This window comes from Cupressus sempervirens, chromosome 11 (assembly GCF_028749045.1).
Source record: "Cupressus sempervirens isolate cs-2001-9-10 chromosome 11, ASM2874904v1, whole genome shotgun sequence".
In the NCBI taxonomy this organism is placed as follows: domain Eukaryota; kingdom Viridiplantae; phylum Streptophyta; class Pinopsida; order Cupressales; family Cupressaceae; genus Cupressus; species Cupressus sempervirens.
The window spans coordinates 274729513-274755185 of NC_143128.1; the positions used below are offsets into that span (position 1 = coordinate 274729513).

General features: G+C 36.4%; 1 protein-coding gene across 5 annotated transcripts in view; it reads left to right on the forward strand.

Annotated features, from left to right (window-relative positions):
• The first annotated feature begins 10694 nt into the window (after positions 1-10694).
• LOC149529179 (putative protein phosphatase 2C 45) overlaps positions 10695-25673 on the forward strand; it is a 333681-nt gene continuing 318702 nt past the window's right edge. For 2 of the 5 annotated variants that reach the window (XM_089808587.1, XM_089808591.1), the window contains exons 1-2: positions 10708-10883; positions 11027-11102. In XM_089808587.1, coding sequence (XP_089664713.1) covers positions 10833-10883; positions 11027-11102 — 127 coding nt within the window. In that variant the 5' untranslated portion in view covers positions 10708-10832. Of the gene's footprint in view, positions 10884-11023; positions 11103-25673 lie in introns of all 5 variants that reach the window. The other 3 variants (XM_089808590.1, XM_089808589.1, XM_089808592.1) reach the window with 3 other exon arrangements.

The following is a 25673-nucleotide window of genomic DNA, read 5'->3' on the forward strand; positions in this document are numbered from 1 at the left end:
ATTTGATATCACTTGACACTTGATCTTTTTGCCCGACATGTACAGTGAAAAATGGTTAAGTGTATTGACACTCAGCTGTCAAAATTATTCTTTAAACCAACAATCTCCCCCTTTGACATGAGTGGCAAAAACACTTAACTAAGATTCTGTGATCTTGGCATTATTTCATGCATCCTCTTATTTGCTTGAAAATTTTTAGAAACAAATAACAATATACCTTATGACTCCCTATGAGTTGATTATGCCTTGTACACTCAGTGACTTCTGTTCTGTTTCTACATTCTGACTAATATGTTATATCAAAATTTGTCAAAAATTCTCTATCTCCCCCTTTCATCATACTTACCATTTCATTCTGTACTTAACTCCCCCATATTTAATCTCTACTTAACACTCACTCCATACTTATTCTCCCCCTTTTTGACACTTATGTCAAGGGTCTTATAAGGAAATGCCATACTTGGCCAAAAATGTACTATTTACTTCAAGGAGTACCTTCAGAGCTGCATCCCAATTTGCTAGTGCAACATCTAATGACTTATGCTGGATGAAAATCTCTGCTGCTAGGTGTACAAGTCCATCAGTTGTAGAAAGATTAGGGTCTTTCTTGAGGATTGTCTTTGCATTCATCTGCTCCTTGTGAAGTATTTCCAAATGAGGAGTGATAGAGGATTGAATTTGCATCAATTTAGCTTTTGTGGTTGCCTCCTCTACTACTAAAACAGCTAACTCTCTTTGTGTGTGAAGCGATTGGGCAAAATGCTTCTCACTCTGAGCTAGATTTGTAGGGAGTTGCATGCTAGAAATCTTCAATTTTTTCTCCAAGCTCAGTATCTTCTGGCTAGTGTCCTGTGTGAATGTGGAAAAGTTAGACAACTTGTTGTACAGGGAAAATATGTTTCCAAGTACAGTTTTGACTGTTTCAATTTTCTTAGCCAGCTCTACTTGTGATAGTGTTATATCACCGGATATTTTCTTGTTTACCTTGCCTTGGAATTTTCTTTCTGACCATTCTAGTAGTTTGGCATTTGTTTCCTGGTCTTCACTAGTCACCTAGTCAACTATATCAGATAGTTCCTCTACAATTGGCCTTGACTCATCTAGAGACTGTAAGGAGAAAGCTTCTGTGGATATGTCTTTGATTTCATTCAAGGTAAGCTTGTGCTTGTGTTCTCTTCTTCGTGCTTCTTGTCTCCTTCTTTTGTCCAATGCACTCTGAATTTCATTGATCTTTTCTTCAGTGAGAGTGTTGGATTCATAATATGGAATCTTTATTTCTTCATCAAGCTCAGGAATTCCATAGTGAAGTTTCCTGACTACCTTTGATGAGCTCGAGCCTAGTGTCCTGATTTGTAATTGTAACCTATCGGTGCTCGGCTGCTGAAGAGTCTGTGTTGGAGTACCAGATTTGGGTAATGCAACCAATGTTTGTATTGCAAACTCCTTCTTGCTTGTCTCATCTTTTTCTGCAGCTTGTATATCCTTTTGATGATCACTAGGTGGGGTTGAACTTGCTGGCTATTCAGATGTTTCTTTAATTTCCCCTGCTGTTGTACTCGACATCTGAAGTGTGTCAATGACTACAATTGGTGGAGGTGGTGGAGGAAGGAATAGAATACCAGTAGGTTGTATGATCGAAGGTGGTTCTTGTGTTTTCACCTTGACTGCCTTTGTTTTGACTACTAGATTTTGCAATTCATCAACACTAACCAATACAGGATTTGAACATAATTTTTCTACTAGTGTTGATTGGTCAAGGATTTCTAAATCCTCTGCAGTTAATGGATTTATGTTTGGACTTGAAGTGTTTGTAACATCCTTGATTTTGATAATCTCTACAGGTGCGATGGTGGCATGAGGAGGACTAGGAGGGGATACCTGTGTGTCTTACACACTTTGATCTTGTTGCACAACTGTATCTTTCTCTTCCTCTTTCTCCTCTGTATGTGCCTTTTCATCTTCCTTTTCTTCTTCAACCTTCTTCTCCACTTGTTTCTTTTCTTTTTCTTTGATTCCTGATGCCTTCATCTCCTTTATCTTGACACTTGCCTCTGCCTTATATTCTTCATTATACACATCTTCTATTTTCTTGTAAACTATCTTCCACAATCTTGTGGATTTTGTAACTACCTCCTCAACTTTGTTCTGTAAAATGCTGAAAGCTCTATGTTTGGGAGTGAATATATTGTTATGCCTCTTGACTACATTTGTTACTTGATCCTTAGTCAAATCAGGTAACAATCTAGCTAATGTTGATTCCCTTATCTCCCTTTCCATTTGTAAACAAAAATGCCATTTATCCTCTACAATTTTGTACAATTCTTTAGGCATTGATTCATCTAATTCTAGAGGTGTGTGCTTATACTCAGCCATCATAACATACACTGATTCCTCTAATTTATTTTGTTCTTCTTTGGTGAGCTTAGAAAAAGTTAGGTTCTTTAAACCTTTCAAATCATCATTCTTGATCTTTGAACATAATTTATCAATAGTAGTCTAAGGTTTGTGCCTTACCACTTGAAATTGGTTGTTGTCCTCTGTCTCAGTCTTCTCCTCATCTTTTTGAGGTTGGACAACAAATTTTCTTTTCTTCTTTGGCTCGGCAATAGTCTTCTTTGAAGTTTTCTTCTTCTCTCTTGCCTCCTCTTGGGCTTTTTGTGCTACAACCCTTGTAGTAGGTCTCTTTGGTGCTGGAGAAGCTACTTTCTTTCCCTTGGGTTGAGGAGCAGGAGGAGTTGTGGCCTTTCTTTTTGTGACCTTGGTTTCAACTTGTGCTTCCTCAGCCTTTTCTTCCTCAACACTTTCCTCTTTATCTTCTCCTATCCCTTGAGTCAGACTTTGTGGTTCATCTCCCTCATCTTCAATGTCTTCTTCTTTCTCTTATGCTATTCCTTCTTCTTCAACACCAAATTTTCATTTGATTTTCCTTACCAATTTTTCTTTATTCTTTACTGCTGAGGCAGTTTTCAAATCTGTTATCACCCTTGATTTTACAACATCATAGGTTCCAAAGGCTTTTGCATTCTTATCAACTTCTTTTGCAAGGAGGGCTGTTATTGCTGCAGAGGCTTGATCAATGTCGAGTTCATAGCCTAGTGGCCTAAGCCATCTTACTCTAGGTATGACTACTTGTATATAGGTATAATCAATATCTACAAGAAAACAAATGTCTTTTTCATATTTGTCAGTCAATGAGACTGGAATCCTCATTCTTTGTTTCATGGACTGTTTGAAGTCCTCAAAGTAACTAGTCATTTGGGCATCAAAATTATCACCCATCTGTTCAATATATCCATTGATTTGTTCAACAATTGTTTTGTCTGGACTCCATCTCACCTTACCCATAGAAGGAAATTCTTAAATCATCAGATAGAAAAATATGCACACCAAAACTGATCCAAATTTGCACTGAGCTCCCTTGCTCTTCCTTATAGCTCCCAAATTCTCATTAATCTGTTGAAACATGAGCTCTGCTAGATCATAGGTATGATCCTTTTTAATCAATTTGTATTCAACATCAACTGCTATACAAGGCACACTGTTTAACCTGCTTAACTGATAGAATTTGTGTGAGATGATTCTCACAACAAAATCCAGTAGGGGTTCTGTGATTGTATCAATAGTCATTCCCCTATTATTCCATTTAGCACTCGTGTTTCTCTTTATTACTTCCCTTTTGTCACTATGCAAGGTCTTTGGTCGATCTAGGGTTGGAATACCGGTAACCCTATGAACAGTTCTCTTGGTGAATTTCACTGGCCCTGTTTCTAACCAAAAGGCTCCATCATGTATTCTGCACAAAACTATGCGTACCCATTCAACTTTGAAAACAATAAAAAATTCTAGGGTTTTGATCAATCCTTTTCTCTCGACTATTGAGAACTCATCTTTCAATATCTTGTTCTCACATAGCTTGTCATATGCATTGTAAATTTTTGAATCTCCTATGGCTCCAATTTTGCAGTTATAGCATCTACGAACATCTTGGACCATAACAACTTTATCAGGAATAACTGATAATGCACCTACGGGATCATTCTTATATGCAACTTCTGGAATGGGCTTGAATTTTGGTTGCTTAACTTCATTACTAACCAACTGTATCTCATGACTCTCTTTGCTCTTAGTGGTTCTAGACCTAGATCCCATTGTTTTCCAAAGTAGGGTTTACAGTTTAAACAAGTTTATAAACACTATGTAGCTCGACACTTAAGTAAAATACCTCAAATCGATGAGACTCGTGCTGAATCACTGTGGAAATTTTCACAAATGGCTTCTAAGCTGGCCTTGATCTTTTGCACTCTTCTCATCTTTGCTTCGTGTTTGAATGGTAAGAAATGATCGAAAATTGAACTATGTACTCTTCAAAACTGAGTAATTAATGCTTAGTGCGCTGACAACTGTCTACTCGGCACCTGAAAGATTTTGACATGACTCCGCACTCATTTTGTTTCACTTTGCTCGGCTCCCATTGATATTTCATAGCTCGGCATCATCTATCAACTCGGTCGATGTTAGCAACTCGGCACTTGAAGACAATTTTGGCAGATTTTGCAAGACTCTTAATTTTGACTTAGCATCTTTGCTTATGTTGATTTCTTCTTTGCAGTTCTTCTATGTTTTGGGACTGATGTATGATGTAACTTAGTTTATTAATCCCACACACCCATTCTTGCTTAATTTGATGAAGTGTGATCACTTGACCTATTAGGTGAAGTGATCTCTGCACTTGATGTGTTACACTCATCTTTCTTCTTCCATGTCTTATTCATCTCACTTCTAATGTGTTCAACATCTATATTTGCCTTTCCATTGTTGAACTTAGTACTTGGTGCCTTTGACCTTGTTGGGCAATTCCTGCTGGTATGACCAGTTTTTAAGCAACTGAAACATGTGGTTTGACTCAACCATCTTTTATAGTTTCCCCTAAAATGTGTTCTTATGTAATTTTGGGGTATATGTCCATATTCTTGACAATAGTGACAACTGTACCTGGTGTTGTAATCCCAAAATTCATGGTTTGATGTCTTTGCTGGTTGATTTGATGTCCACATAAGCTTTGATCTGCATTCAAAAGCTCTATGTCCATATTTCTTGCAATTATGACAGTGACCCTCAAATCTTGATGTCTTAATAGTCTTGTTTCTACATTCATATGCTTGATGACCTTGCTTCTTGCACTTATGACAATAGTTTACATTCTTAGGCTTATCATGCTGATGGGCATTCTTGCTTCTACATACATTAGATGTATGTCCTTTCTTTCCACAGAAATGACATGTAAGTTTGACATTTTTACCTTTGTCACTTCTTTGTTCAACACTCTTTGATGATTCTCCAACTTCAGTGCTGTTGTATCCAAGTCCTGATGTATCATGGGTTGATCTTGGGGATTTCAGTAATTGCTCAAAATACTTGATGGCTTCATTGGATTCGTTGAAGCTTTCTGAAATTTCCTTTTCTCTTCTTAAGTCATTCTGCAATTGTTCATTCTGCATCTTTAGTGTAGAGATCTCAATGCCTTTCACATTAAGTTCATGATGAAGGTTCATCATTTGGGCAAGTGTATCCATCTACATGTTTGAGATCCTTGTTAATTTAGTACATTTTTCTTCAAGTCTGTTTGCAAGATTCCTTTTGTCATTTTCCATCATGACTTTATCTTCAACTGCTCTTTTCTTTTGTTCAGTGATTTCACATAACATTATGGCCTATGATTCATGTTCCATCTTGAGAGATCTTATCTCATATGTTTGAACTTTGTTTTTCTCCATCAGTTCTGCAATTGCTGCATCAAACTCTTTAGTATCTCCATTGGAAAATATATTTGTGGTATCAATCTCCTTGTAGTTTATCTCATTTTCAGCTATGGCTAAATCCTTCCTTCTTTTCAATGAGTTTCTCAAGTTATCTCTAGATTCCTCCAAGCTATGCAGAGTAAGTTGCACATCTATCACCTAATTTTCAATGATCTTTCCAAGTTTGAAAACTTCCATCTTTAGATCTTTTCCTCCAAGCTGTTAGGTTTTTTCTTGTGAGAACCTAATCCGCTCTGATACCAATTGTTGGAATATTCAAATATGGAAAGAATATTGATGAGAGGGGGGGGGGGGGGGGGGGAATCAGAAGTATTACACTTTATCCAATAAATTTTTTATCTGAAAGTAAATTGCATGCATGTAAATACATCATGAAAATATGAAACTAAGACATGCATCAACAACACATAACACTGGAATTTGTTAACCCATAAACCCTCCAGAAATAAGAAGGTAAAACTGGGGTGGGGATGATACCCACAAAAATTCACTACAGTAATATTGTTCAACCACTTCTGATGGTCTGCCCTGTTAAAGGCTTTACACTATGTCAATAGTGACCTGGTTAAAGGATTTACAAACACTTAACATGAAGTGTCACCCTGTTAAAGGATTTAATCACCTTTTGATAAGGATCTACAAATAGCTGTTAAGCCAACCTATCTACATAGGATTTCCTTTCTAATACAATGGTAAGAGAGTATTAGGTATTATAAACCTGATAGTTTGCAATCCTTGATTGCTGAATGCAGGCACTTGTTCTGGCTCTCTCTCTGATTTTGATCCTCTGAGATTTGATTTCTGTTTGTCTCCTTTGCTTTGTTCTGATCAACTAAATATTGAATTGCTGCTCTTACTCTCTATGTCTTCTTTCACTGAATTCCATTATGTTTTTTTCCTTAACACTATTCTCCTTCTCTCATCATCATTACAATGAATCTTTTGTCTTCCTTAAAAAGACTTCGAAGACTTAGGGTTAGATATGGATCTACGATCCACATTGAATCTCAATTTCCTGCTCAATACTTCCCTTTTTGTTGATTGGTTGCATGCCTTTCCAATTTTCCAATTGGCTACATGCAAATTGCATAGGAAATGTAAAAGATTTGTTCTTATCTCTAGATCTTTCGAGATTTACCTTATGTCGGCTACAAAAACGGTCTACATCATAGTTTGTGCAATTACAAACTCTTATGTTGATATCCTGAGTTACTCAGCTCTTGAAGCATTACTGATGCTCGGCACATGCTCTTTCCTAGATAGCTCAGCACCTAAACAAAATTGTATCACTCGGCACCTTATATTACTCGACACTTGAATAACTCAGCACTTGATATCACTCGGCATTTGATATCACTCAGAACTTGATCTTTTTGCTCGGCATGTATAGTGAAAAATGGTTAAGTGTATTGACACTCTACTGTCAAAATTATTCTTTAAACCAATAGGATGTTCATCTTGGATATATACTAGTTGAGGCTCAATGCCATTTCATGAGTATTTGTGGAGTTATTGCAGATTTTTGGTGTGCAATTTAAGTATAAAAACTCCAGGCTTGGTTTTGAAGGCCTTAGAGGCCCCAAATGGGCTCCTAATAGGGGTCAACTAGAAGTTGCACGAGTCAGCGTTGTAGAACATAAGTTGAGGATTCTAAAAAGTGGTTACAATAGCTAATCAGAGCAATGGTTTGAAAGTTATGGCCTTCCAAAGTTGAGTCGACTAAAATCTCCAAAATAAGTGTCAAAGGTGTATCGAGCTGACTCTATATGTAATTTTAGGGTTAGTCAGTCTCAAGAGTTAGGTTTTGATGTCTACAAACTTCTCGGGTGACATAAAATTGCCTATTTAAGGAAAAGGACAACTCTGGGTGATAATTTGCAACTCTGTGCTATAAATTATTGTAACGAAGGTGCCCATGTGGGTTTTCATATTGTATTTCAAAATTTTGTAATTCTGCATTTACGACAATAATAAAAACTCCATAATCATTCTCACAAATTGGTGTTGTTTCTTTATTTCTGTTATGTGTTTGTGGTATTAAGGGGAGCACCCTTCATCAAATCATCTATTAATATTTAAGATAGTTTGTTTAAAACACTAAGAACTTTCTAACAGTAGCACAAGGTCATTTGGTCCACTCTACCCTAGCTCATGTGACACTATAATTACGAGACATAGTATAATTTCAAAAGAACTCTATATCAATAGGCCCTCGGTCTACTGGTGAAGTTGAGAGTTTCTTAAAGAGCCCACTAGGGATCAAGTCTTGTTAAATTTCAAGATTCTTCCCTTTCTTGGAGGATATGCACATTGTTTGATGGGATGGTTTGTTCTTCTTCATCTTAACTTTCATCTAAGATTGAGTTGATTGAGGAGGGACCATAGTGAATTGATCTTGGACCTATGACACTACTGAAAGTATCCCTTATACTATTCAATACACAAGAGGTTGAAAGCTCAATAGTAACCACAAATTAATTCAAAGGTTTGAGAAGTATCAAAAGTCTTAAGAGCTTAAACAAAAACATTCATATTGTGAGTCTTACTCTTGCTATAGCTCTTGAAGAGAGCTCCATCCATTTATGCAAGTTAAGTCAAAAAAGTCTAAGAAGAGGGTTATTTATAATCAAGAAGCTTCTTAGAGGGCACAAGAGGCCTAGCCATAAATTAGTGTTGTGAAAGGGAATCTATTTATCAAGAACCTCAATGACCTTCTCTAAACTTGGACTTGTAACAATTACGAGCAATATGACTAACTTCAAACATCTTTGAAATCTAAAGAGAAATCCTTTATAATCAAGTGCTTGAGTCCAACTTTGATAAAACAAACATTGAAGGTGATTTGACTAGGAAGATCTTTGGAAGTCTTGACCTATAGAAGAATGCAAGAAAAGGTGGTGTTAGTGAAATTGGAGATTGATAAGTAAGATATATTTTCCACGACATGTCAAATTGTGATATTGCTATTAGGATTTATTTGTGTAGTTTTTGTGAAATTGGAGATGGACCAATATCTATCACAAGAAAATTACCCAAAAATATCCAATTTCTTTGAGACAAGTGTCAAATAAAAATTATAATGGAAGATTTTGGGAGTTGAATCCAAATAGGTTTTGCAACAAAAGTTTATGTAAGAAGATTAAATTAATAGATCTAGGGTTGAAGTAGGAATTCTTTGCCCCAACACCAATGCTCGCAAGGAATAAAATCCTGATCCTACTTGCAATAAAAAAAACCACAATGCAAAATGCTTGAGCGCAAGGATAATCATCCTCATTTTCTCTCAACATTATTCTCCAAGCATAAAAAATTCACTTTTATAAATCAAGAAGTCTAAGAAAAGACCAATTAAATTGGAAATTTAGACATTTAGCCATATAGAATTGTTTACCACCAATAATTTTGTTTGTACTACCTTTGGGAATACCATGATTAGTTGTACAATACCTTATTTTTTGGCATAATCGTTGGAGAACACCATTGCATTTTCCAAAAAAAAGCCTCTTGGTCACACATCCCAAGCTGTAGGTTTGAATTCCTTATTCAAGACACTTCTATAAGTCATTGTTTTTGAAGGGTAGGAGGAGGGGCGGGGGATTGGCTAATCACCCAAATCACTATATTTTCTAGGAAAATACTTTGAGCCACCTTCAAAGTCCACTCAACCAAAGGGAACACTACCCAAATTTAAGCCAAATAAATCCCGATGGGAGACATCACTAGATATTGCAAATGTAGATTTTGGCAGTTAAGAGTGCTCACTCCCAAAATTTAAATTTTGAGTTCCTTGGTTCAACACTCCTTTGAAACTTAATTGCCCTTTATCTCTCCCATATTGGATGAAACTCTATGTGCCACATGTACTAGAGATTGTTAGAGAAACAAAAGCTAATTTGGAAGGGCATTTTGTTCCTAGTCATATGCTTGGTAGCTTGAAGTCCATCATAGCTTGAGAAACCCTTGTCATTGGAGCCATCACCAATGAGGATGTTGCATGAGTTAGGGTCTTGAAGGAGAGATGCACTTGACAAGTGAGCACTACATTTCGAGAGCCAGGGGAAGCTTTGGTAGTAGAGTAGATTATAAATTATTTGATTTAATTTTTTATTTTAAGGACTTAATAATTTTATAATTTAAAAATTATCTGAGTTAAGTTTTATTTTTAAATGTTAATAGTGGCATGTCATGATGGTTGGCGTTCTTGCTATCAAGATTCAATTCTCATCAATGATGAGGTCCCTCATTTACAACTTCACTATTGCTTTGAAAAACAAAAAATGTTTGTAAACATCAACAAAAAGTCTTAGATTACTCTAAACATCAAATTAACTAGAATCATCTATTAAAAATTTAAGATAATTTGCTGAAAACACCAAGAACTTCCTAATATAGGCACAAGGTCATTTGGTTGACTCTACCCTAGCTCATGTGATACTATAATTACATGATATAGTATAATTTCAAAAGAATTGTATGTTAATAGGCCGTCAGTCTAGTGGTGAAGTTGAAAGTTTCTTAAAGAGCCCACTAGGGATCAAGTCTTGCTAACTGCAAGACTCTAATATTGAAAAGGGACAATATGGAGATCGCGTGACAGGCAGAAGTTTAACTGTTAGCTTCCGTAGAGAACACACATATATGATATGTTAATTAAAAAGGTCTATGGGTGAATGTAGAAATATATTAGCCTACTAGAGATCAAGTCTTGCTAACTGCAAGACTCTAATATTGAAAAGGGACAATATGGAGATCGCGTGACAGGCAGAAGTTTAACTGTTAGCTTCCGTAGAGAACACACATATATGATATGTTAATTAAAAAGGTCTATGGGTGGATGTAGATATATATTAGAAACATCCAAACAGAATAATGATGCTATTTACGAAAAAATTTAATGTTTCCCTCGCTAACCCGCCCCTGAGCTAATCCACACAATTAATTTGAAATGGATTTCATTCCCCGGGTTGAGTGGCCGAGGACTCCTACACTCATTGCAACAGGAGCTTCGTCGAGATGCCCTTCATTACTCCAGTAAGATGCATGATATTCGACAGAAATACACATGTATCTAATCGGACTCTTAGAAATTGTTGCCAATGCATGAATGATATTCAACAGAAATACACATGTATCGAATCGGACTCTTTAAAGTTGTTGCCATTTTAAAATATTAATCCTCGTTATGCTGTTAAATTCAATTTAAGCAGGTGAGAATGGACATGGTTGGAGTGCCAAGCATGACACTGAGACGTCCTTACTTCATAGATGTATTCATTCCTCAAAGTAACGTTCCCTGAAATCCCTCTTTAATCTCAGAATTCTTTGGCATATGAAAGAAACAAAAACTGTATTATTTGAATTGGTAACCTTACAAAATACCATTACCACACAAAGTAGTGTCTGCACCTCTTTGCCCGTTCAAGATTCTGTAGCAAAATTCCGTTAATTTTGTTGATGCATAATTAAGTGGCAATAGACTTGACATGCATTTTGCTTGTCTGATAACCCAGCATTAGGCCTATTTCATTCTCACGGGCTTTTACCTACAACTACAAGTTAGTACCAAGTAGGCATCAATATTACAATATAAATGTGAATAATCTAATCTATGAAAATTTATCGAGCATTTTTCTTAGCTGAATCTGAAAAGATAAATGTTTTCTTCATTACAAGCCCAATTTAAGCAGGAACCCAATTGTTTTTAAAAGGAAATAGAGAAACCACACTCACTAAATTTAATTTTTCATGTACATAGATACGACACAATGGTCGGGCAAAACGTTAGACAGTTCGGCAGCTAGCCTAGCTGGTGTTAGGATGGGTCAAGAGAATCAGGAAACAGGTTAAACAGGCAGAACCTATCTGGCCCATGCTGGAAGAGGAAAGAAAGGGCAAGGAAGAAGTTAGACAAACCCATTGCCAATCTAGTCAACTAGCATGTTAATTGTCTAATATCAATCTCATTAACAAAACCCTCATGCTATGTATGCCATTCTACACTTTGTAGGAACATCTTTTATTAGCGATGTTGCATACAGTAGAGGAACATTTTTTCGTCATAGGAACAATTCAAAGGCATCAATACAAATGTATTCTTGTCAGCTTTGCAGAGGCTGGGATGATTCCTTCTGCAGTTCTTTGTGAAACTTGAGTCTTTGGGATTGCCCAGCCCTTGCCACCTTTGTGTCTCTTGTGTGGATTACTTCTCCATGGCTTAGCTTTGAAATTGGGCTACCTAATAATTCTACCTTAGTGTTTCAAGCCTTGATACTCACTAGATCAAAATTAAAATCATTAAATACTATATCATCCTGTTGCATCATAATTATAGATGCATCAAAATATCATCTCCTCTTCATATGCTGCAGGGGTATCCTAGGGTTAAGTAAGCTTGCATCATCCAAAAATATTTTCCTTAGTGTTTATCTGTCTTTACAAGTTTTTCTTTGTCACCATAGATGTTTTATTCTTGCTGTATATTCATTTTTTGAACATAGTCCCTTGAGTGTGCAACCAAACCTATAGTCATTAATTATACTGTGCTGTACGGCTTTTCATACAAAATGCCTCCAAATTGCAGTCCGAGTATCTTGGATATGTCTGATTTGTATCGCATTGCAGCTTTATTGTGTCCTTATTGGAAGGAGAGAATTTAATTGGGCTGTGCCCTAGCATACTTGAGTTTCGTGCCAAGTTTAACGATACCGATTAAACATTGATCCTAGGGAGGTTTGAGGTTGAAGTCACGTCGAGTCCCAAATCTCATATTTTGCCACACTTAATTAAGAAGGGTCATTTCACAAGTTACAAGACGACAGGCCCAATTCCAATGAAGGTTAAGAGATGAAATCATATAACTTTGGTTCCACAGTTCTTGTTCCATACATGTAGTGCATTGTACCACATTTTTCATTAGCTCTACCTTACTACATCCTGGTTCTGTTTAAAAGGTGGTCGATCAATTGAGAAGGAATGGAAGGAGGGGAAATCAGATTGAAGAGTAGAGAGTACAAAAGACTAAGAATCTTGGCGTGTAGTTGTTATTTTAGTCATTTATCAATTGTATGACATGCATTCTGCTATTCCGTACCATCATGATATTCTTGTTTGGAGTTCTTTTCAACAGGATTGGTTCTGTTGTATACTCTTGCATCCTTTGATATCTGTGTTGTATGGATAGATAATCTTTCATTAGACTCTCTATCTGGAACTGCGTCAAGTAATATGAAAATTTTAGTTTCTAGGTTATTGTAGTGTATGTTGCAAACCCACACCAGCAGAATTGTACACGTGTCTCAAATTTCACTGCAGGTAATCCATAAGAGAAACGGTTCACAGTTGAATCAAAAAATACAACATGACAATTAATTGGGTGATAATGAAGATTTGAATACAAGTTTCATAAATCTCTATTTCAGCTGATATATGTACATATATTTTTTATGTATAATGTGCTAGATAAATTGAAAACAATTGCATGCAAATTATCTGGTTGAATTTCTGTGTTAAAATTGGGAAATATTATCCTAGGGGGATTTTAGAACTTCCAATCTAGGACTTACTATTTATAGTAAGTTGATTGAGCTAGTTGCTATGTTAGCATGCAAAGGAGCTTGCTGAAAAGAGAAAAACAACAGAAGTAATGTTTCAGATGGGTCAGCATGTTTATGGAAAGGGAATGTACAATAAGGCAGTAGATCTTCTTGAAGATCCGCTTTCAAATGTTCATAAAGTATCACTTGTAGGTGGTGAGATTCAACCCTGGCTTGCTATGGCCTATGAGGATCATAATTACCATAGTGATTGTATTGCACTCTACAAATTTTTAGAGAACACCCATCCAATCAAAGTCATTTGTCAGAAGGTTGTTGGTTTGCATTTTATCCTTGAAGCACCAAAACTAATAATTACAGAGGAACAGATGGTCATCATTCCTCTAATGGGTTCAAATTATGACAGGTGTAAGGGATCAGAGCCAACAGGGCTCTTACAGTGGTATCAAAGTAGTTTCCTGCCATCCTGCAGGATTGGGCTTGTTCATGCAACCATTAAGGTTTGATCCCAATAGGGTTTACTCACTCAGGAGAACAAAACTTCGTAGTTGTGAGGCACAAATACCATGTACAACATAGATGAGTGATAGAAAGGGTGGAAACCCACCTAGACATATAGGAAATGATGATGAAAGAGAGGCAAGAGAGTTGTTTGGGATTATAGTTGCAAGAAAACAACACTTAGCAACTAGTTAGAAGCAAGGGGCTATAGTGTTATAACAACTTTCTAATACTTTTCAGCAGTTGGTAGAGGCCAGGGGGCACAATAAGGACGAGTATGGTAGTGCAATCGAGACCCCTCGCACTAGAGCAACTCATGCAGTTACATATGAAAGACCCGCATTACCCACATTCTTGTGGAATGAGTCTGAGGTAGGGAGTGTAGGGGAGGAGGAAGCAGGAGATTTTATTGATGATATAATGCTTATGCATGATGAGTGGGAGGCATTTCCTGACAGAGTTAGGAATCACCTGCCTTTCGATAGATATATGAATCAAAGGAAAGAGCGTGGAAGACCTAGGTGGGAGAGGAGGCACGTGAATTAGAATGCAGATTTGAAAATGCTACCAGTAAGCTCACTCTTCCCATGTTTGATGGTAGTGGGAACGTTATTGCTTGAGCTTGGATTAGTAAGGTGGTTACATATCTGTCACTTAGGCCTATGACAAAGATGAATGCTATAAAATCGGCAACTTTGCATTTAGATGAGGAAACTCACAAGTGGTCGCATCATGGGATGTCACCCTTCATCATAATTTTGATTACTTCTTATTAGGAGTTTGTTGACATATTGGTAGAGTGGTTTAACCCATAGGATCCAAAAACTTGTTTTTGGGACCTTGCTCAACTCAAGTATATAGGTACTGAGTTTCTGAGACTCTCTGTCATGGTGCTTGATGTGACAAAGAAACACCTAGTCATGCTATTTATAGAGGGATTACATGAGCCACTTAAATGTTGGGTCAAGGCATTTGATCCGTCTTTTCTGCAAGGGGCCATCATGAAGGCCAAGAGCTTTAAGCTTTCAACTTCAAAGAGGCAAGCACAACCTAAACCTACTACTTCATCTGTAAGTGAGGTGCACCCACCAGTTGCTGATGGAAGAAGAAATCAACTGTGAAACATTATGAGGCAACTTGTGAGGATTTGAGGAGACAACTTTTTTATTGGTGCAAAGAGTCTTATGATAGAGATCACTTTTTCCCTTTGAGGCGTGGGGGTGAGGAAATCTATTCTATCTGGGTTTATGACGACGACGACGAAGTATAAGCTTCACATCAACTTGGTTGTACATATGTCGATGATACTAAGAGAGTCACTATGAAGTTTTTTCTTGATGTCAGGTTATCACCCATACTATTATCCTCTATTATACCACTTCCCTCTACTTTCAGGATGAGAGGATTGGTGGATGCTCAACATTGCATTGCCCTGATAGATATTGGGGCCACACATAATTTCATACACGAAAGATTTGGTACCTAGTAGGCAGATGAGTTTTCTAGTTTCAAGTCAGGGTGGCAGAAGGCTACACCCTTACCTATGCCAGCATATACGCCATCTCTTATTATTTCTTGGCGACTATGAGATATAGTTTGATTTTTGTGTGACCAACTTGGGGGAGATGGATGTTGTCCTAGGGATGCAGTGCTTATAGGATATTAAGGCATGTTTTCTTAGCCTAAACTCAATGGAGATGAGGTTTAAGTACTGAGGTAGGAGATATGTGTTGAGAGGAATCACAAAGGGGAGTTTGCTTGCTATCTCTCTTGGTAGAGAGGAGTATAGGGACATACTAAGGCATGATACAATTTACGTGGACCAGGTCACACATCATGTCTCCCACAGTACATAGTTACATTGTTCATGTCAACATAGGCATGTGGTTCACTTTGTGAACAATCCCTTATTTGATATTGATGTTTTGGATTAAGGTTAAAATAGATTTTGAGGGGAACCAAAACCCCATACAAAATTACATCAGATAGATAATACTGTTAAGATCCACCTCAAAACTAGGTTTTATAGGGACCTGAAACCCTAGTCAACACAACAACATATAGACAAAAAAGACCAAAACTCTTCCAGGGGAAAACAAACAAACAACCTGCTAGGAAAAAAACAAAATACCAGGAGCAAGAACCAGCTTCCAGCAACAAAAATCAATAGAAAACTGATAGACAGACAACAAACAACTTAAGAGCATTAAACTAGCTCTTTAATGGCATTAGCTAGACTATTACCAATATCACTTACTTCTTCAACATAATCTTTCATCTTCATTGTAGGAGACACCATATCGGCCTTCTTTATGTTGAGCCTCGTGCGTTTGCTCAGATCCTCGCTTAGGGATAGAGCAGTAGGAGAGTCTTTGGTCTTTACCTCCTTTGAAGAACCTTTACCTAGACTAGTAGCAGCCGCAAGCAGATTGGAGGTGACATCCTGGATGTTTTTCTCATTGGCTTTGATCAATTGACTCAGCTTCCCCTCATACTTTAAAAGCTTCTTGGGAATGTCACCAACTTTGTTCTCCAGGATCTCCTTGGTAATCTCAACATCCGACTTATCCTGTGAGTCACTTACCATCTTCTTCAAAGCCTTCAGGTCGTTATAAATCCAGGTGTCAACTTCAAGGTAGATATTTGCTTTCAACTTGGCCTTGTGGAGAAATTCAAGGGTGCTATCCAGTGTTGCCTCATTCTGGCCACCCTGCAGATGATGCAGACTATCCTTCTTATGCTGATTGTCATTAGAATTCTCAATTTCAAAAACATGACCTTTAGGAATATTTATATCAGGAGGGAAAATAGTATCATCCCCAATGTTCGGAGGACAACCAATCTCATCCACAGGATTTACATTTTGATTCCCAAACTCCATAAGTGCTTCAAGGTTTTCTTTTCCATAATTAGCCTTGTTCTCAGTCGAGCCCAAACCACTCTGACCAGCACTGCCAACAATTGAACATTCATCCTTTTCATTGTCAACCGTAGAAATATCCCTCTCCGCAGCCATTGGAGTTGTTGGGTGGATATTTTGCAACTAGTAGTTTTTGAAAATCCAGTCACAAAATAGATAGACCAGCCACAACGTATGAGACCAAGTCTCTCCTATATTAAAGGGAAGGCTCCCCTTTCTCATTGTTCTTTGGATCAACTCAAGGTAAGCAAGAAATTGAGAGATTTTGTAAGGGGTGTTCTTTCCTCTTAACTTTCAGGAAAGAATCCACTTACCTGCGGAGCGAGTAATGGGCAAGATGAAATCTCCAACTACACTTCTATCTAGTAGCTAGAAACAGTGATACCGATAAACTAACACTAACTCAAAGGCTAGCTGAAAGCATACTAGTTTGGCTCTAGGTCCTTTTTTAATCTAATTTATAAGAAAAATCACTACCATTGGGGCGCAAAGACTTCCAAAAGTAGGGAAATTCTAACTATTTTCTGTGAATTTGAGAAAACAATACAAGCTACAATATTCCGAATTAAACAATAATTTGACTTCTTCTGTACTTGCATTCAACAAATATTAATGAGCAATGAAGGGTCGAATTTGACATGAAAATGCCAAACACATGGTCTCCAAAGGCAATAGCATGCATTAAAACTAAAAAACAACCCCTATTGATTCAAACGTATGGGCTGGAAATGCCAATTTTTTAGCATTTTTAACAAAAATATGTCCTTAGCATGCAAAAATTTGGGTCGTTTATGCAAAAACGTGGCCAAAAAGTGCATGTAAATTGATCATTTTTGACTTGTGAATGAAAAAATGACTTTCCCAAATGCTAATACATGGATCCAAATGCAAAATTGTGGCTCCAAAATGCAAAAAAGTCAATGAAAAGCTCAAAATCTGGGCGTTTTTCACAAAAATGTGATTCATAGAAGGCATGAAATGAAGCATTTTTGACATCTAAAGGCAAAACATGATCTTTAATAGTATATGTATGTATCAAAATCTCAAAACGACTTATATTTAAGCCAAAAAGTGATGAAAACTGCCCCAAATCTGGGCGTTTTCACAAAAACGTGGCTAAAAAATGCATATAAGTTTATTATTTGTGATTTGGATATGCAAAATCACGACCCTCAAATGTATGTATATGCATTAAAACTAAAAAATGCCCCCTCTTGTGATGGATTTCAAGCCATTATATGGGCAGATCTAAGCATTTTTGACAAAAAATGTGTTCTTGGAGGAGGAAAACATCAAGTTCTTTGCCCTGGAGTCTTCAATTTCGGGTTTCATGAAGACAAATGCATGTTTTAAATGCAAATCCTACCTTTTAGATGCAATTACATGTTTTAAAATTATCAAAGTGACTCCAAAACAAAATCACACCTTTTGGGTGTAATTAAATGTTTTGAAAACACAAAAAATATGCATGTCTCGCCTTTTGGGGTCATTGCATATTTTAACACATATGTAATAACATGTTTTTTGTGTTTTCAAATGACATTTTTATTCAAAATCGCACCTTTTCGGTCTAATTACATATTTTGATGAAAATGTGCTTGTAGACATGTTATGCACAACTTAAGTGATGAATTAAGCATATGTCAATTTAATTTTTGAAGAAATATCACTTAAATGGGTCATAAATAATATTTAAACTATATAATTAATATAGTATGTGCAAATATTATCTTAACAGTAATATTTATTAAGATGTTTTGATTTAAAACTCAAAAATTAAATTAAACTATATAGTTAATATAGTCACTTAAGTGAACAATTAAAAAACAACTCAACTTAAAAATATAACATAAAGTGCACTATAGTTACTATAAGTGAAAAATTGAAATGATAAAGTAACTTTAAAACATATCATAAAATGAATTTATGTTATATTTTTCAAAAAGTGAATGTCAACTTCAAAATATAACATGATATTTTTAATTCATGCAGTTGCACCTAAAACGTCCATTTTTTAAGTACTAAAATGATCATATCTTTTAATTGCAAACTCCGATTAAGCCCTTAGATAAATTGAATCGAAAGGAAAACTGAAGCCAATGACTTGAGCAAAATCAAAGGACTAAAAGCCAACAAACACACTCAAAAACAAGAAAAAAATGTTGAAGGCTTCGACAAACAAAAAAACTAGAAAGACTTGATGAAAGCCTTTAGTAAAAGGATTCATTATATCAATTGGAGTCGATTGGTTGATCAATGTTAGCTAATCAAATAATGAACTAACTCAGAGAAATGCGAGACTAAGTTGAAAAAGTTTCGTACTGTTGCCTACATTTTGTGGTGAAAAAATGCAGGATTACAACTTGCTCTGTTTGGGGAATGTTACTCGTTTGTTCTTGGAAACAAAGAGTGACATAGAATCCAGTTCTCTAAGTGCTTTCGTCCACTCCATTGGGCTATAGAGTCAGGCAACCAAAAAAAACAAAAAGAAACTAACACTACTAACGCAAAGCAAATCTATTAAAACAAAAATGTGCAAGTGCACTTATTAAAAACAAAGAAAAACCTACCTAATTAAAACTAGTAAAAAATGCAAATTTTAGATGAAACGATTTACTGGCTCAACAAAATAGCTACCTTTTTTCAGTAGCTTGCGGTACCTTGCAGGTTCACAGGCAACTTCATATTGATGGACCACGAACAACTGGATCAATGATGTCAAGGCCTGATGTAACACCTCTCGGAAGAAATGAAGTAATTCACCTTTTTGAGATGAATCATGTGTACCACTGCTCCAAGATAAGTCAATGAATTGAAACTGCTTCTCCAGAACTAAACATGCTTCTTTGACATCTTCTTTGATAGTATTTTCATGTTCAAGTACATGTGGAATCTTTAGCTTTCCATTAGCCTCCAACCAAGCAAGATGTTGGATTGGACATCCCCTTGATCGAACAAATTCTAAATTTTTCTTGACAATTGCAACTTGCTTGACTAGTTCATCAATTACTTCTACCTCAAGATGCTCAAGAAAACCTTGCTCATGTGATTTTAGTAAGGACATGCCTGCATTGCATAACTGAACATATAGCTCACAAACTTTTGACTTGGGAAAGTCTTTACTGTTTATGAGAAGTTTTTTCTCAAGCTTCAGGGTAGAACATTTATGCAAAGTGTTCCCAAGTTCATGACCTTGAGACACAAAAATGTCATTTTCAGCTTGATCAACACTTGCTTGCATATCCCATTTTATAACACGATTATTGGAAAAAAAAATTTTCCTTGATTTTTTTTAAATTTGTCATTTTGAGACTGTGTACACCAGATATGAGAGTTGCTAGCTATGTCTTCTTCCTTTTCCTAGAAGAGAATAGCAAGATCACTAGCTTTAAATACAGGATGCTTCACTGCTATCTTCGTTAATGGTGCTTCAATTGCAAGCTTCCTCAATGGTGAAACCAATTTTTGTTGATTCCCAACAGTAGAACTTTGCAGAATAGTTGGAAAAGGCCTCCTTTGTACATCTTCATAGAACATGCCTTGAGCTATTTCCTTGTTAAGGGCAACTAACTCATTTGCTAACCTCTGCACTGCAGGATCTGTCCTTGTGCTAGAATAAAATGAATTAGAAGAATAATGACTTTCTTCAAACCCACTTGCTTTGATTCTTATCTTTCTAGCAAGAATAAGATCATCTTCAATGTCAATCGCCAATGTCTGTGCAACTCCAAGAGTAGCTGGGGCTTCTCTCCTTAATAGAAGACTGACTTTAGGAATTTGAGCATTGACAAAACAACACTTCAAATTGGAAGTTGTAGGTTGAGCAACAACTGGAATTCTTTGTGTCAATTTGTTGAAATGAGCGACAAATTCATGCATAGGCACGTGAGATGACTTCTTCCGCCGAGTAAGTTGGGCCAACAATGAATAGGCATCTTCAGGAGGCTTGAACCTTTCCTCAAACTTGGCTATGAGGGTAGCCAAACTTGTGATAGTACATGGTGGTAAATGGTAAAACAAATGAGCTACTTCACCTTGTAGAGTTTCCACGAACAGCCTAACAAACACGTCCTCATATTCAACAACATGAACACCACATGCAACGTAGAAAGCAACAGTATGTTCATCGAGATGTTGTTCATCATCACTGAAAAACTTGGGAAAGTTCTTTCATGATCCCCAAGGACCTTGGGCCATTGGTAAATGCGTGAAACAACTTCAAAAAGTAAAATGAATATTTGCAATTGAAAAGGACACAGGTATGCTTCAAATGAAAGCACAAGGCTCTCAAATGCACGTTGTGTCCCCAACAAAGTCGCTAAAAAACTGTTGGGTGGATATTTTGCAACCCACGGTTTTGTGAAAATCCAGTCGCAAAATAAGTAGACTAGCCACAGTGTATGAGACCAGGTCTCTCTTACATTAAAGGCAAGGCTCCCCCTTCTCATCGTTCCTTGGATCAACTCAAGGTAAGCAAGAAGTTGAGAGCTTTTGTAAGGGTTGTTACCAATATTCTTTCCTCTTAACTTTTAGGAAAGAATCCACTTACCCACGAAGCGAGTACTAGGCAAGATGAGATCTCTAACTACACTTCTATTTAGTAATTGGAAATGGTGATATTGATAAACTAACTCAAAGGTTAGCTGAAAGCATACCAATTTGGCTCTAGGTCCTTTTTTAATCTAATTTATAAGAAAAATCACTACCATTGGGGCGCAAAGACTTCTAGAAGTAGGGAAATTCTAACTATCTTTCGTGAATTTGAGACAACAATACAAGCTATAGTCAAAGCTTCTAGTCTGTGTATCACCACAATCGCTCCCAGTCAAAGCTTTGGCTCTGATTGCTTCTTAACTCACTATGCTTTATTATTGAATACACAATAATAACATGAATCAATGACAATAGGCACAAATTACAGTCAAAACTTCTAATTTTCTCTATCACAATTGCTTCCAGTCAAAGCTTCAAATCCAATTGCTTCGTTTATTCACTTTTCTCCCAAATTCGTACTACACAATTAAAGTTATGCTTGCACAAGTCTGGCAGAGCTTTCTTGCATACAACAAAAGATAGATTTTTACAATGAGGGGGCATTCCTTTATATAGGCAAAGGAGTTGAAAAAAAAGTGGAGGAAAAAGTGGGAGCAACTCAACCAACTTTGACCCGGTCTAACTAACAAGAGAAATTATTGGATTACATGTCATTACACATGCAAATCGCATTACATGTAATACACAATTTTCTGCAATCCATCCTCTCCAACTACAAACATGAAAGAAGACAGAAGAGAAGGAAAGCAATCCTTGGGATTGTTTTGAAGGGCCTTGTACTTGGCGATGCTATCTCGATTGATCACAGGATCGGAAGTTCCAATATTTTGTGCTACTGCATTCACCTTGATAATCATAGTGTTACATCTTTTGATAGCCTCTGATTCTCTTTGATGAATTGTTCGTTGTCATTTGAAAACTTGATGTGATCAAGTTTTTCTCGCTCAAGTTGTCGTGACTTCTCCTTTGTAGATTGACACATTCTGGAGTCTTGGACACTTTGAAAACCTTCTCAATGGTGTTCGAATGTAAACTTGGAACAACTTTTTGACAAGCATCTTTAACTTTTTTTCTTTGAAACAAAGTGCTTGACGCATTTCCACACAAACTTAGGTTCTTGGACAACCATTGGGAAAATGAAGATCAAATGAATTATTTCTTTTTGAGAATCAAAGCATGTCTTCTTGACGAGATATCTTTGTTTTTTGAAGAAGTTTTGACATATCTTGAAGAGTGTGCCACAACATGAAGATGATTACATCTTCCAATAATATTGAGTCCTTAAGAACTTTGGGATTTGAGTTACAATGACGAATCCATGAGGGGTGGGTACTCAAAGCATAGATTAGACACTTATGGAACACATATGATGACTGAAAATGAATCGGAAAGTATATGTATTTGGATGGAAAGGGCTAAAGTCAGACTTGGAAAGATGGATTGCATGTATGCAATGATTGGCTTTCGTGGGTATGGCTAAGAATGCAAGTTGGGATGCATATGAATGCATGCAAATGATAACTCTTGAGTTAAAAAGTGTAACCTTTAATAAAAAATGAGTTCTCTGGATGTCATTACATGTAAAGTGGATTTTATGTAATACGAACATGCATTTAGGTTTCGAAGATGGAAATGCGTGTAAATGGGAACGAAGGATGAGATTGCATGTAAATGTGGATGGAGGGTGAGATTACATGTAACCGCATGTGCATAATGAGATGTAGTGTGTCATGACATGGAAAGTGGAATTACATGTAATTGCTCTTGAAGTGTAATTGCATATGAAAGGGATGGATGCAATGTGCCTTGACATGTAATGGCGAATATGGAATGAAATGATGCACTTGCATGAAGGGGTGGAAGGTGGAGTGAAGTGAAATGTGTTCAAGTTCTTGGGAAAGAACTTGCAATTTCTTCCAAATGAAGAAAAATGAGAAAACAAACAAACAAACAACGAAAACAAGGACAAAAGAAACACGTACTTTTGGTCTTAGACTCAAACATGTCAAGAAGCAAGTTGCTTTCATGTGCAAATTCGAAATTGGAATTTGAGGAAATTCCAAACACTTAAAAATGAATGTTTTCATCCTATTTAAAGAGAATTTGCACTTTACATGACATACATTTGGACAAATGTGCAATAACAAGCCATAATATGCTTGGAAATGGCAAGATAAGTATGAATTGATGAACAAGTTTGAAAATATCCACTTACTTGGAGATCAAAGAGCCAAAATAGCAAGAATCATAGACTTTGAAGACCAATTCTCTTCCAAATCCGGATTCTCAAACAATAATTTGACTTCTTCCGTACTTGCAATCAACATATATTAATGAGCAATGAAGGGTCGAATTTGACATGAAAATGCCAAATACATGGTCTCCAAAGACAATAACATGCATTAAACCTCAAAAACAACCCCTATTGATTCAAATGTATGGGCTGGAAATGCCAATTTTTGAGTTTTTTTAACAAAAATGTGCCCTTTTCATGCAAAAATATGGGTCATTTTTGTGAAAACGTGGCAAAAAATGCATGTAAATTGATTGTTTTTGACTTGTGAATGCAAAAACAAATTTTCCAAATGCTATGCATGGATCCAAATGAAAAAATTTAGCTCCAAAATGTAATGCCTTGCCCAAAGATCCTTGGAACAAGGGTAGATAAAAGCCAAAGAACTTTTTTTTTTGAACAAGGATGAAAGCACTGTTACCAATTTAACATACTTCCTAAATTGCTATGTTGTGATTGCCTTTATACTGAGCTAGGTGTTTTAAGTTGCTGAGCATACATATTACATAATGAAATGCATGCAGAAAATAAAGTACAGAAATCAGTAAACAAAAAATTGATCATTTTTATTCAAGATACAAGTACCAAAACAGAGCATTTTTTAATGAAAATATTCAAAAAGAATTGTTTTGATAAGGTACAAAGTGTTTAATTTTTAAAATAGTACTTAATACAATGCATCCAGATATCACACAAGCATTCTTAGCTCCTAACATAATATTTGAATAAACACATTGTATAACAGAAAAGTACTGATAAGATAAAGGGAAAGGCCTCCATTTCTTGAATGGAGGATTCGTTGTTCTGAATGTTGAAGGAGTGAGCCCGCATCTCTGTCTGGAAATAGCCCTGCAAAAAATGAAAGAAGAGGAGGGTCAGTTCATATGAACTGAGCAATGGAAATCTTTCCAGTTATCTCTACACTACTGTTCCTACAACATGGTTATTCAGATAACTATATTAAAAAATAAGAAGGCAAGAGAGAAATCTGAAAGTAAAACAGGGTTATGCTAATGAGTTTGCTTCATGTGCAGATACAGGTATGAAGTTTGAGGTTGTTGAAAGATCTTGCATAAATTACACACATGGAGCCTTTCGACTGAATCATGTAGAGGCCAAGACTGAAGGACTAAGGAGGCTATCGAAAGGACACACATAAACTACAAGCGTGAAACCTATTGGTCAAATCATGTAGAGGCGAAGACTAATGACATGGGGAGATTGTTGAGGGGGCATACGTAAATTACAAGTATGGGACTTTCTAGTTGAACCATAACAGAAGGTTGAAGACACGAGGAGATTGTTAAAGGGACATACATGTGTTACAGGTATGAAACCTTTCAGTCAAATCATGGAGGTCATATGGAATTCTTAGTCTACTATCTGAAGGAATTAGATCTTTACAAGTATGCAATCAAGGATAAGTTTCCAAGCATGAACAACAGAGAATTTAACATTTAGAAATAGCAAAGGGTGTTGCTGTAGCTGAATTATGAATGCAGTGCATGAGCAGACATGTGAATAAGACAAAATTTAGAGAAATGAGTTGCGAATTTCATGGGAGCAGCAAGAATATTTTTAGCGTAATATTCGGAAGCAAAACAGTCAAAGCATAACCAAATTTCTCATGATTTCACCAGCAAATACTGGTATCATACAACAACAATAATCTGGAAGTAAAGAACATCAAATAGAGAAAGAATATGATCTGGCTGAAATACCTTCTAAGGAAAATAGTAAAGAGGATGATAACACTGATGGAAAGTCAGAAATTACTAATTTTTCCTGCGGAATGGTGTATGAGGATTTTGCATTATGATCAAGATACAGGATGTCTTTTAATTGCTGTGTTTCAAAAGGTTTCTCCATTTCCTGTCAAAGATATGAAATCAAAAGAACCTTATATAAAGCACAATATCAGACGAACACAAGATATTAAAGAAGCTGTTCCAGGGAAAGCTGGAATTGGTAAAAATCTAAATCAAATTATCTCATCAGATCTTGGTAACACGGTTTGTGCTCATAACATCAAA